The sequence below is a fragment of the Aulonocara stuartgranti genome, assembly GCF_965226115.1.
Source record: "Aulonocara stuartgranti genome assembly, chromosome: 8".
Lineage (NCBI taxonomy): Eukaryota > Metazoa > Chordata > Actinopteri > Cichliformes > Cichlidae > Aulonocara > Aulonocara stuartgranti.
The window spans coordinates 26,084,816-26,098,910 of NC_138959.1; the positions used below are offsets into that span (position 1 = coordinate 26,084,816).

Genomic DNA, 14,095 nt, shown 5'->3' on the forward strand with positions numbered 1-14,095 from the left:
AGCAAATGCATTGCTAACTAGATATTTCACATAACAGCTGTTAATGTCAAACTTAATATCATGAATTAATAAGGGAGCTTTTCTGTTGCATGAACTTTGGCGCCCTCTGCATCCCAGTAAAATTACTGGTTATTACCAGTAAGGCTTTCAGTAGTTTTGGATCAGTGTGATTTTATAAAATGTCCTTTTGAACAACCAAGACAAAGTGGATTAAGTAAGGGCCCTGTCAAAGCTGGATAATTGTTATTCAGATTACATCTTTTAAACGACTGCGCCCAGAGCAGCATCTACGGTTTTATCCAGTTACTGGAGGTGTCCCAGGTTTAAATGCTTTCATCCCTTCCTTCTCTTTTAGGGGTGTGTGGTTGTTTTATGTATTGCATTCAACAAAAATCTGTAGATGGCTGCAGGTTTATGCTGCTGTCCCTTGTCTGCTTTCTTCCCAACCATATAAATAAAAAGACAAAAATGTCTCAACTTTGGAAAAACTGAGCCAAACTGTGGACATCACCTCAGTATGCAGGATGAAGGGATAAATGCTATAACTATATATCAATTTCACATTTATTTTTATCATAATATATAATTTCATATTAGTCATTCTGATGCTTTGCAGTATTCTAATATGTCTATATTATGAGATAAAAACTTTACTCAAGATAAAGATAAAAAATTCTTTCAGAAAAACAGTGAACAAAATATTTATTCTTAAACAATTACATGACCTCTGGTGCTCCAACAAATGGACAAGACAATACAAAAAAAGTTACCATAAAAATAAGACGATGACAAAAGTGTGACAGTGAAGCAGTCCATGTCCTAAAACAAAACACCGCATCACTGACGGACACATGGAGGCGGCGTTGGAATGTGACGAGTAGTGTGTAACCAGGACAGAAAAAAGGCGTTACATCTGAGGAGATGAGCACTTCCTGCTACATGTGTCATTGCTCCAGTCAATGTGGGGTTGACACAACAGAAGAAAACAAACATAAAAACCCATTCGAATATCTGAGATTCAGCCCTGAGATTAACACACATACAACATAGTTTTAAAAAATCCAAGCATTTTGCAAGACTGTAATAATAAAACATTCTCCAAAATCTCTATTTGGTACAAGTGCTTGAAACTGGAAAACGAAAAACAAAGAACTACAGGCTCAGTGACACACCTGCTTACTTAAAAATGGTTGATTAAAACATTTATTATTTCACTGCAACAAAATATAAAAACGGCAAAACAGAAAGATGGCACAAATGGAACAGACATGGTGTTTTCAGGGTAGGGAGATGTGTGTGTTTGTATCCTGCTGCTGCTGGTGAGACACTAAGCAGACGAAGCCTTCAGCTGCCTCTGTGTGGATGTCTGTTGACATCGAGTAATGGCTTAATGGGCCTCACACAGCACAGCGCTGCTCCTAATGGCGCTAAGGAGAAGTACACAGACTTTAACACCAAAACTGATCACAAAGACTTTTTCTTCTAAAACAAAAAACAGAGTCTGACGTCCTCAACAGGTACGCTGGGTTTGAGCCAGTCCCACAGAGTAGGTGAGCACCTGTGCAGTCAGAGGGTTTTACTAGGAGGCGGCCCAGCACGTATCTGGTATTACTAACAACAGAGTCTGCTGCATAAAAGTGCATGCAAGCTGCCCTCAGGAACACCGTGTGCAGTACATCCACGGATTTGTTGTTGGACCACAAGCTAGTGAAGGAACACTGAGTCCATGTAGCGCTGGTAAGTCAGATAAGGCTTCTTCAAAAGCAGCATGTAGGCCCAAGTAAAGACATCAGGAACCTTAATACTAGCGCGGCCATTCCTATTCAATTTAAGACTGATGGAACACCAGAGTAACTGTTGCCCCTCCTTGTTGGGTCTGAAGTCAAGTGAGCAGCTGAGTGGTCCTGTAGTCTAAGGGGGCTGGTTTGTTGAGATGATGAAAGGGAAATCTAACACAGGATTCCCTTTCCTTAAGGAGTGGAAGAAAATTAATTGTTTAATAATTTATAAACCCCTAACACAGCTCCTAACAATTCAGACTGAAGTTTGTAAAGATCCAAACTGATTTAAAGATCGTACAGGCAGAAATTCTCTCAGGCAGTTGGATCTGACTATTTTAAGTTGACAAGGTGACCAATGAGCCTCAAAAGCCAGATATAAGAGCCTGAAGCCAACAACGTTTGGAGGCAGTGGTCAGCTGAAGACAGTAATACTGCAGCTGGAGCAGAGGGCCAAAGTGCTTCCTGTGAAAATACATTCAAATACATGCACGCTTTGCGGCTCGCTCAGTAACACCTGCTGGGTGAATCTGCACGGGAAACAGAAACCATAATGATCCAACAAGGTGTTGCATTAAATCTGGAACCCTGTTGTGTTGACGATAATCAGGTACCTTTACTCTGGGAGGGTACTACCTTGAACCACCAGCCCCTTCTTTCTGTCTCCATGACTGGCTGTTTAATTCAACATCAAAACTGCTTTAGCAATAACTTAAAAAAAACAAAACACAACACTCAATCCAACCTCTTTGACAATTGCTAAAGAAACCAATACAAGAATAAATAACCCAAATATAATCAAATACTTAGAAAATCTTTAAAAAAAATTAAATATCTTTGATTGTTATTCATATTTAATTCAGAAGAAGAAGAAAAAAGAAACCAAAACATCCCATATAAATAACTACACAAATAACAAATTCAGCATGTTACTTCAAGAACGGTTCTCGTCAGTCCGCGGGTGGTGTTGGCTGATAAGTACTGTCAGACTGGACTGAGGGAGGTGACCGGGGTCCTCCAGTCCCAGTGCCTGGTGGGGGTTAACAGTGCAGTTGAAGGACAGAGGGTGAAGTTAAGGTTTGCGGGTGCTAGCTGTCAGTCAGAACAACCCTGGTCCAGTGTCGCCATGGTTACCAGCGAGGTGGTGGGAAGGCCTGCGAAAATGCTGCAGGTGAATCTTCTAACAGGAGAAAAACAAAAACAAAAAAACCCCTCTCAATGCATTTCATAGAGAGCAAAAAAAGTAGCAGCAGCTGCCACTACATGAGTCATCACACCAGGGTTCGGGATCCTAACCACCAGTAGCTCGAGTGATAAGAGCAGGTCGATTTGTCTCAATGTTTCTCATTTGTTTCCCATTTCCCTTAGTAAAAACTTAACCGTGCTTTGTTAAAGTAAACCCTCCGATCTAATAAAACTAGCTTATATGTTTTTAACAAATACACTATATTGCCTAAAGTAATCACTCATCTGCCTTCACATGCATATAAACTTGAGCGAACACTATTCTTAATCCATAGTGACTAATATGATGCAGGCCCACCCTTTGTAGCTGTAATAGCTTCTGTTCTTCTGGGAAGGCTTTCCACAAGTTTTAGGAGTGTTTATGGGAATTTTTGACCAGTCTTCCAGAAACACATTTGTGAGGTCAGACACTGATGTTGGATGAGAAGGCCTAGCTAGCTCAGTCTCTGCTCCAATTTATCTCAAAGGTGCTCTGTCGGGCTGAGGCAGGATTCTGTGCAAGCCAGTCAAGTTATCCACACCAAACTCTCTCGTCCATGTCGTTATGGGCTTTTCTTTATGTACTGGTGCACAGTCATGTTAAAATTGGAGCGGGTCATCTCCAAACTGTTGGGACCATGAAAGTGGCCAAAATGTTCCTTTTACTGGAACTAAGGGGCCGAGTCCAACTCATACCTCACACCATAATGCCCCCTCTACCAGACTTTACACTTAGCACAGTGTAGTCACACAAGTACCATTCTCCTGGCAACCACCAAACCCAGACTCGTCCATCGAATTGCTCAACGGAGAAGTGTGATTCGCTGCTCCAGAGAACATGTCTCCACTGCTCTGGAGTCCAGTGTCAACATGCTTTACACCCATGCATCCAACACTTTGCATTGTGGTTGATGATGTAGCTGCTCAGCCATGGAAACCCTTTCCATTAAGTTCTGTACACACTGTTCTTGAGCTAACCTGAGTTGCTGTCTTTCCCATTCACTTCCAGATTGTTATAATATCATGAACAGTTAATGGAAACAGTTAAATGAAATCACTCATTTCTGGCTGCATTTCGATGTTCTAGAGGTAACAGCACGTCTACATATGATTTGATTGTGGCTGAGGTTAAACTAAAACCATGCTCAATACTGTTTTTCAGGAAGTTGATGCCTCGTGCAAATCGGTACTGTGGGTTTAGAAAACGAGCTAAATTAAAATTAGCTTGTGTACTTTTGCCGCTCAGCAGATACCCCAAACCAAGATAACCACTATACTGGCTCACAGCTTTAAAAATACAAAAAACGCTCTCTTGTTGCCCGATATATTTCAACTGTCAGTGGTTTGATCAGCAGAAAGCAGAAAAAGTATTTACTGACCTCACGAGGTTTCTGTCCCCTTTCGTCCCATCTGCTCCCTGGAGGGGCCTTTGAATGTCTTGTTCTAAGAAGACATCACAAATCCAGAGGTTACGTTTTTAAATGATCACAAGCCAAATCTTCAATAAGAGCAAACATACATTTTAAAAGCGCACACAAATACAGTTTTAAAGAGCACTGCTGCTCACCTTGTGCTTCTTACACTTCATGGAGAAGTTTTCTTCAATGAGTACACAGTCTGCAGAACAAGAACAGAACAGGAGTTGGCAACGATGCACTGATTCATCTGCAAGGCTCAAACGCCCCCACGTGCAAGTTCAGCCTGAGCGGAAGTGATAAGAGCCAACAGCCCTTCACAAAGGAGCTATTTTCAGAACAGTGCACATGCGTGCACGCACACACTGAGCACAAAGCAACAGTCGTGGGTGTATGTGTTCAACTTTAACTTTGTACCTGTTAAAGTTTAATTTGAGACTTCAGATGTGGAGCAAAAAAAGTAAATAAGAAAGAGTAAAAACAGTAGTCAGAGGGGCAGATGGCATACATAAATCTAAAGTTACTCCATCAAAGTGTGGGTGGTGGCAAAAATTCCAATCACCAGAGGAAAACCTGCAGGGCTGCGTGCTACTGTAAGTAAATTCAACACTCAAGATAAGCCTGAAAAAATAGACTGTATATAAAAGATGAACCTGGCCACCAAGCCCTAAAACATACTTCGCTTTTTTGACTATTAGAGAAAAAAATGCTGTATTTAAGAAAACTTGGAACTACCAGTTAAGACTATAAAACACTCCGTAAAAGGTTTACGGATGTCACCTAGAGCCAGGGCCGTTTTCCCGCGGACTTCTACACAACTGAAAGCATTTTTCCCCAAACACAGGCGCCAGCAGAAAGAATCCAAGTTTGAGGCACTTCTGCATTGGCCAGAGTCAAATATGCACAAGGAGATTACTTCAGATTGTATCACTTCCCCTGCATTATCTCATTTTTATTTTGTGACAAAAGTCAAAGGAGCCTGGCTGATTGGGACCCACACCCATTTTCACACCTTGGCTCAGGTGATTAGAGGATCATCAGGGGGTCCTTTTGTCCCTCTGTGGGGGGGGGGATACTCCCACTGGGTTTAAATCTGGGACTCCCCGCCATTTGACCTTAGAACTGAAGAAGCTTCTCGGATGAGAGGTGAAACGTCTTCAAGCAACTTAAAGGAGTCCAGACGCTTTTCTTTGCAAGCTCCTTTGACTACGATGACCTGGATGACTGAGAACCTTCACAGACATTTCGTGACAAAAGTTTCAAACTATGACGAAAATTATTGGTCAATGAAATTAATTCGGGTCCATCTTTTACATGCAGTCTACAACTTAAGCATGCATGCAAATTTTAAAATTGCACAAGACTGGCATGATAAGAGTTTTTGCTCTGCTGCGTACCTGACTCCAGAGCACACCTGTAGTGGTACTTGTTGGGGCAGCTTTTGAAGAAACAGCCCAGCGTAGCACCTGGGTCATTGCACGCTGAACACGTCTGAAAAAACAGCAGATGAGGTTAAGAGAAGACATCGTGCACACTTCTGCAAGCTGTGATTTCCATTTTTACTACATGGGACAGGATATATAGCACTAAGGTAATTACTATATAGTTTTAATTAAAACACTGCCTTCAGCAGCAGTCGTCATAATGTACAATGGCTGATGTAAACAGTGAGGCTCTTTAACAGTCTTTCAAAATAAAGCGAAACCGAAAGGCTGCATTTACCACCAATCTGACATCGGTCTGACTCATGATGGTTTAAGATGGTTAACACCTTATCACCTTGGGAGAAATTGAAAGAACGCTGCCTTGGTGTACCCTTCATACAGGAGACACTTTGACTTTAAGATGCCAATGTTGATCTTCAGTCGTATCAGGCATCAAACTAAAAGTCCCCGAGGCATGCTCAAGCTAAAATATACTATCACCTCTATTAATTTCTATGCATAACTCCTACTCCGGTGGCTGCAGGGACATGCTGGCACTAGCTGCTCCTCCAGCTGCAGTGTCTCAAGTGTATGTGTAGAACAATGGATGAACACAAGCTAGCTCAGGTTATCTTGAGCTGTATGACCTCAACCAACAGTCAAAAGTTTGCCGTGACACATTTTGCAGGGACTGTTTTATGAAACACACATTTGATATCATCATATAAATATCGAAGGCCTTAAGTTATGCAAGATTTCTACTAATGACTTAAAAAGAGATCAATGTTTAATTTAATGATCTTATCTTAAAAAGAGGCAAATGAAACATTGGGGGAATTCTGGACTAGGTCATCTGAACTACATGCTGAATAAGGATAGTTTCAGAAACTAGAACCTTTAAATCAACTTTCGGTCATTTTCGCCTTTTCTCACAAGGTTTCTAACTGGTTATATCAAATAGGTTATAAAGAGCTAAATTAGAACCTAACTCTGACTGCACAGTGCTTGTAATTATATGGTTGTAAAGCCACTGGCACCATTTTTCTCCTTAAGAATAACGGCCTTGGAGGACCCATGTTGGAACCGGGAGTGGCGTCACTCTCGAGGTTACCAAGTCTTGGTAGCAAAGTTGGAAAATCCGGATTTCATTTGCTCCTCAGCAAGGGGGAGCGTATATATTTATTACTAATACATCACTAACAACACTCCCTATGCTTGGATTTCAGTACTTAAAAACACTGCTGCAGCACGTTCACAGACAGAACCGGGTCAGTGCATATGACTATTTTAGCCAGTAGAAAATATACAACAGTAGCTACACAGACTACAGTTAGTGAGACTGCTCCAGGTTTCCGAGTTGGAAGCCTGAGTTCAGGGAGGTGTTCCAGGTGAGAAATCCTGACTGGCTATTTGCAAATTTTGACTTTTGGCCCCAAAAGAGAATGCACTGTACCCATCTTACTGTGTAGATGGTTAAAACTTTGCCAAAAAGTAAAGAGATCTCCCCAAAAATAGTGTCTCACTGTCGTTTTCCCTGCACCAGTAATTTCCAGTGTTTTTCTAACTGAGCTAACAAGCTAATTATTCACATTTCCTCTTGCAGTGATTTGAAAGCATTTAAAATATATAACTCTCTTACAGGCACAGAAAACAAGCCACCTGCAGTACATTAACATCACAATGCTGCTTTCATTTCCAGCTTCATTATATCAGCTATGAGTCCATGTGCTATTGTGCAACACTCCAAATTTAAAGTGCAGATTTACCGTCTCCTGGCCTACTTTGACAGCCTCCTCCAGGCCGTACACTTTGCCCTTCACAAGGAACACGCCTGCAGACCAGATGCCGCAGTCTTCATGAAGCCAGTATTCACAAGGTTGGAGAAGCAACATAGGGGGGCTATACCAGTCCTCCACATTCGCAGAGCTAGCATCTGACCGCACTCGTTTAGCTGCAGGGCTGCCTGTGCCGATGGTGCTGATGTTCCATCGGTGGTTCTCTATTAGGCCCCTCTTCTTCAGCTGAGCTCCAGGCCTCAGGGCCCGCACAGCGGGCACAGCGGCACACTTCCTCCCCCTTCCTCTCATGCTGCAAGATGAAGAGTCCGAATCACTGTAGTCATCCTCTTTGAGGCCTAAAGTGCTGGCTGGTTTTTTGGTGCTCGGCTGGTAACCTTCAGGGAAGTAAGGGCCGTGAAGGTCCCCCAAGTCCATGGCGTTGGCTGACTGCCCACACAGGCAGCAGATAAGAGGGCGCTGATCCTGACCGTGAGTGGACACCCGGCCCAGCTGCAGACAGGAAGTGCTGGGTACGACTGCAGAAATGAAGCCGCTGGTATTAGCCTGCTGCTGCGAGCCCTTCTTGTGCTGCGCCCTTACCTCCTCTGGGTAATTGACGACAGTACACAGCGACGGAGAGGACTGCTGACGCTCCACGTGGATAAACGGAGAGAAACTGTCTGGCCTCATATCCCTTTTATCCTCCTTGTAGTTGACATACTTGAGCTTGATCTCAGGCTCTTTTGGGGAAAACATGGACGAAGACTGACCCGCTTTATGTTTCTTTCGCCTTCTTTTGGGAGTGCGAGCAGCCTTCGTCTTGGCAGTGGGCGACGCTTTGCTAGCAGGAGATCTGCTGTTGGCTTTGCCTTGGTTTTTCTTTGGAGATTTTGATGGTGGTGAAAATCTTGCCACCTGGATTTCCACTGAGGGGTCTGGCTGAGGAAGCAGTTCAGGCTCCTCCTTTGAGTTATTATGTAGAGCAAACTGAGGACTTGACTGTGGGGAGGTTTTCCTCTTTGACTTCACAGGGCTAGTTTCGGGTGGGTGCACAGGTTGGGAAACATTCACCGGTTCAGTCTTTGAACTCTCTCTCCGCGCAGCAGACCGGGGGCTTTTTGGAGGTGCGCTGCGCCGCGACTTTTTAGAATTACTGATCATTTCTGAATCAGAGGTAGAGTCTTTGCAGCTGTCAGTATTCAGGTTATTTGATTTGCCTCTTTTCAGAGGAGTTACTGCTTTCTGTTTCACTGGTTTCGCTGAGGCAGACACTTTTACTCGGCTTCTCCTTTTACCTGCTAACACAGAGTCTTTCTTCTTAGAAATAGATATAGTGGAATCGCTAGATGTTGACTGGGAAGCATTAACTTTGTTACTAGTGCGTATGCATCCTGATACTTTATACCTGCTTGAATTTATATTCATAACTATGGCCTCTAGCCGTGTCCCTCTGCTGGAACGTATTGGCAGCTTCTTTTCTTTCAAACTTCTCTCTAGTGCCTTTGCATTCCCGTTCATGTGAGGAATAACAGTCTTGTGATTGTTTTCAGGAACTTCCGCTGCACAAACATCATCTGTCAAGTCGATCAAAGGCTCCAGCGCAGCCTTTCGTTTACTGCCCGGCTGTTTATTTTCATCACTTGAATCCAACCTTGTGATGCCATCGCTGATGCCAGAGCTTGGCTGAATGGCCCCTTCTGTATTCAAGCTATCACACGAGACCCCCTCAGTTGTCTCAAGATAAGAGTTGTCGCCGCTGGGTGAGCTCGAGGCCTGAGGCAGCACAAATACATCTTCCACATCGTCCAGTGAGGTAGCAGAGGGGGAAACAGGGTCCTCCAGAGGACTTATATACTCCCTGCTCAGTGAACAAAGGTCTCTGGCACCCGCACTGTCTGAGGCAACCACCTGCTCTGGTGTCTTAGACATGAGAAAGAGCACCTCAGCGCCTGCTTTCTCCTTGTCCTTCTCTGTGACAGGGGTGACAGTCTCTGGAGAGGATTCGGCACATGCTCCTGAACAGTTATCCAGATGTGGGCTGTCATCACCAGCAAGGCTGTGATTCTCACCGAAAGTGACTCCACTGTTACACTCATGAGAGTCCTGTGTTCTGTCCACATTGTTCTCCAGTCCCCCTTGAGCCTGAGACAATGACTGAAAAAGTTCCGTCTGTGTGGCGAGGTCCTCGGGCCCCTCAACCTGCGCCAAGTAATGCTGGTTCACTGCATAGCCGGTCTCCCCGAGCCCTTTATCTGTGTCACAAGGAGGGTGGAGGGAGAACTTGCTGATAGGCGACACACTGTACAGAGGCGAGTGTTGAGATAGGGTGTCTTGAAAAGACAAGACGTGAGACCGGCTCACGTATGAAAGGGTGACTGTAGTGCGCGAGAAGGCATTGTCTGGCTGAATTTGATCCCCTGATTGGTGTGCGATGTCTGAGGAGCTGGTCTCTGAGAATCCCTGTAATCCAGGGTTGCTGTTCCCAGAGTTTGGGAACCAGCCGGGGCTCTTGACCATCGACAAGCCATCAAAAGCCGTTGTGGAGTTGAGGACACATTCTTCCCCTTTCCTGGCCAGGTCGATCACAGTGGGGATGCAGGAAGTAGAGAGCTCTTGAGGCTGTAGATCATCTATGCTCCCTGGTGGCTGCTCCATAACAACTGCAGTAGAAAAATGAAGAAGATATTCATGTTAGCTTATAAATGGTGGCATACAGAGATCAGTTTCTGGGTTTATTTCACCACTACACAGGATAACCAGAGTGGCTTTCCTAAGACCAAATACTCTTTCCCCCCAAAAGCTCCAAATCACAGTTTTACTTTTTACCATTACATTGAGTTGACACTTTGTTACACTGTTATTCAACACACTCAAAAGTAAGCTTATTTCATTTGAAGCAAAGAACTGAACCACAACCCCGTACAAATGAAGTCATGCTATTAAAATTAGCTTGGAAACTGACGTGTGCTTGATTTTCATTAACGCTGGAGAATATGGCAAGGGTTAACTGACAATTTACGCTTTGGCTTATTTCCAAATTGTCTTAATAGTATTAAATGTTCTGAATAAAAAGTTGTTACGTTTACCCAATAATCTCTGTCCGAACGCTGGACTGACTTTTTAACTACTAGAACTAACAGGTCGAGCTTGCTAACCACACTTAGCTTAGCCACAGCTAACGCTAGCTAGGCCCGGCTCCGGTAACATTCTCTAACTGCATTAAAGATTTGAGAACTTTAAGGGCTTTTTAGTTGAAGACTGGAAACCGTATCATACAAAACGTGATTTATCAACTTCTACTTATCGACAACAGCCACTGTTCATTTCGGCGAGGTCCACTGCCCGCAAAGTGTGATTATTCCGATAAATTGACAACTTTTATAGCTCAGTGACAGACACCGTGGGTTACATGCTACTGCGGCTCTTACTAACTTTAGTGCGAAAACAGCAGCCAATGAGATTTAAAGATGTTTTATTTTGTTTAAAATTGTGGCCTTTGCTTTATTAAATGAGTTCCGAATTGAAGAGTAGATCTTAAAGATTTAGAGAAAGACATCCTGTTCGCTAGTAGAGGTCCAAACAACACGTAAACCAAGGTATTATCAAATTACGGGTTACTTTTCATGGAGTTTGGCGAGACGTTCTCTCAATTAAAGAGAACAGCAAGCATCGGGGCAAGGCCCGGCTGGATGAAACAAAGACAGAGCGGAGGTAATGCGCTGTGCTGTTCTGCTGCTGATCAAAACTTACCCGGACGGGAGAAATCGCAGCTTTTTTAAACGTCCAGTTAAGAATCCCTCCCGCCCCACATCTCCTTCAGCAACACATCTATTCTAATGAACCCCAGTAAAAATTACAAAGTGAGAAAGCCCTAAATTAAATAAAGATCCACACACTTTCCAGGAACACACTACTCTGATAGCAGCACTGTCAAGTTGTACATAATCTAAGGCTTCCGGGCACTCCTTTCACAATAAAGTAATTACCAGTAGGTTTAGTGCTATAAAATTTTAACATGTCAATAAAAAGCAAAGTCCAAATACAAAAAAGGTTTCGCGAAATGAAACTCAGTATCTATTCCAGATAAATTAATTTGCCAGTTATCCAGCGGTTGCAGCTGTCAAAGCTTCAGAACTTGACCTTGAAGTAGGCTAGCCTACTTCAAGGTCAAGTTCTGCTGCTAGTCACTGATGATGAAAAGTTTTTTGTGTTTTCTTTTTATTCAGCATTGCCGTCATCTGATATCGGGTGCCCTGACAAGTCAAACCGAGCAATGAAACAGTTGTCACTTGGCTAAGGAACAGAAAGGCATTATGGGAGACGAGTGGTGTGATCTAATAGAAAGTACTAATCAGTGCCTTACTTTTGAGTGTTTTATGATCTTTCGTTGCTACTGATAGCAGTATTAAAGAAAGGCCAACAACAACAACTACTACTAATAATAATAGTTCAGTTTCATTATATTAGCATCAAGTCACTACACTTGAGGTGCTTCATATTGTGAGGTACTACTAATAATAACAATAACACAGAGAAAATCCCAACAATCACACGACCCCATATGAGCAAGCACTTGGCGAAGGTGGGAAGGAAAAACTCCCGTTTAACAGGAAGTAACCTCTGACAGAAGAGGCTCAGGGAGGGGACCCATGCCACACCGTGAGCCATTGGAAGTGAGGTGAGGGAGACAGGACAAAACACAAGTTGTGGAAGAGAGCCAGAGATGAATAATAAATAATGATGAAATCCAAAGTGGTAACACACTTTAGGTTCAATAGCACAGTGGTAAGACTGAGATAAGGAAGTATTCCATCAATTAGTATACCACTAACATACACATAATGCATACTGTACAACAAAAGTTACATTAAAATCACTTGGTGATGTGAATAACAGTTGTTACAATGTAATGTGTGACCGTCCAGCAAGACGGTCATGGGAGTCTGTGTGGAGTTTGCATGTTCTCTCTGGGTTCCTCCTACAGTTCAAAGACATGCATGAGGTTAGGTTACTTGGTGATCCTAAGTGGCAGTAGGTATGACTGGTTGTTGCCTTCACAAAGTATGTACTGTACTATGCAGTATGCAAAACATATGCAGTATGGCATGTACTACTTCATCATAACATCACACTTTAAACTTTGAACCTGTTTCTGTACAGGTTTTCTATAGTTGAAAATAGCTTAGCGTGCCTTAGATCTGAGTTATTTTTAATGGCCTCAAAGCAACCTGTTAATGCAGCAGAGAAATGAAAACCACAGGACTGTTCATAGGCAAGTAACAAAATTAGTTCATATACTACTGTCTAATGAATTGTTTTGCTAAAGCACAATAAACAGCTGATGACCATTATGAAGAAGGTCGTAAACAATGGCAAGAAAATAGTTTTTCAGAAATTTAAAACAGGCCTTTGTAAACATGTTCCCGGGTTTATTCAATTCCATTTTAATTATATAAGGCCAGATCACAACAGTCACCTCAACACATCTAATTATAAGTCTCATTTTGGGTTATACTAAATAAATTACTACGTCCATTTGTTAAACCATGGTCAGTAATAGAATATGCTCATTGTCACCAAAACCTTTTCACTCCAGCCTCAAAGGAATGTCACAGCAATTACTGCGTATGACTATAGCCAGACCCTTTGACACCAAGGGACAACCTTTGGAGCTGAGAAATGAAGCCAGTGTGGAAGTACAAAAAAATAGTTCTTCTACTGTAATTTTTTTTGCACTTCCACTCGTTCACATAGGGTCATGTTCAATTTGGTCAACTTTGCAGAATGAAATATGTTTAGAGTTTGGTACAAAAAAAAGGGGGTTTTGGTTTCTGTGAATAGTTTTTAAGATGAATAATGATACTGAAAATGTTAGCAGACACTTTTATTCCAAAAAATAGATTCCCTAATATTTGTTATGTGTGGAGTTGTTTATTTTCTCATTTACATTCTGCTCAAATCAACTGGTTGTTGTGTTTGTTTCATTCAAAACATGTTACAGGGGACGTTGCAGCATGCCTTCTCATGGAAAAACTATGCGTCATTAGCACTAATTAAATGGTTGTAGTGTTTCTCACGTTTTTCATGTGTCTGGAGTCATACATACAAATCAGCAAATAGCTAATATTAGGAGAGAAATCCGTATCCAAATCTGGGATGTGGTGTCTTGCTGAAAGGTGAACTTCAGTCCTTCGTCGTGACTCATTTTTGCTGTAGAGAAGCGACTTCTTACCATGATCCTACCACCACTGCGATTGTAGTAGTCAGAAGATATGTACAGCTTTGTATTTACCAGATATTCTTAATGGGGGTGGGTGTCAGTTTTAAAGTTTTATTTGATTGTGCTTTGCCCGACCCTCTTTGACTTTAAGCGTTACAATAAAATAAGTTGTGTTCAGTGTTTGTTGAGAATATTTATCCCCATAAAAAACACACCCCGAGTTCAAATGTGGTTCAAAACTTCAAAGCACACAGAA

The 14,095-nt window shown here is 42.5% G+C and overlaps 1 protein-coding gene across 4 annotated transcripts; it reads right to left on the reverse strand.

Annotated features, from left to right (window-relative positions):
• Positions 1-685: 685 nt before the first annotated feature.
• Positions 686-11,728, reverse strand: LOC309713148 (uncharacterized protein). Of its 4 annotated transcripts, none has more exons than XM_082544549.1 (6): positions 11,370-11,728; positions 7,608-10,279; positions 5,815-5,908; positions 4,570-4,619; positions 4,382-4,445; positions 686-2,932 (listed from the first exon to the last, which is right to left on the reverse strand). In XM_082544549.1, exons 2-5 carry the CDS (start codon positions 10,272-10,274, stop codon positions 4,383-4,385), a joined length of 2,874 nt encoding a protein of 957 aa, XP_082400675.1. In that variant the 5' UTR covers positions 10,275-10,279; positions 11,370-11,728; the 3' UTR covers positions 686-2,932; position 4,382. The 4 variants fall into 4 exon arrangements, with proteins under 4 accessions (XP_082400675.1, XP_082400674.1, XP_082400673.1 ...); XM_082544548.1 differs by having other exon boundaries at positions 686-2,955; XM_082544547.1 differs by having other exon boundaries at positions 686-2,958; positions 11,370-11,726.
• Between the last annotated feature and the right edge of the window lie 2,367 nt (positions 11,729-14,095).

Excerpts from the sequence above, each read along its gene's own strand:
- LOC309713148 (XM_082544549.1), bottom strand. The coding sequence starts at position 10,274 with ATGGAGCAGCCACCAGGGAGCATAGATGATCTACAGCCTCAAGAGCTC. Across the intron at positions 5,909-7,607 it reads TCAAAGTAGGCCAGGAGACG|ACGTGTTCAGCGTGCAATGA; the intron begins GTAAATCTGCAC and ends CTGTTTTTTCAG. Across the intron at positions 4,620-5,814 it reads CAGGTGTGCTCTGGAGTCAG|ACTGTGTACTCATTGAAGAA; the intron begins GTACGCAGCAGA and ends CTTGTTCTGCAG.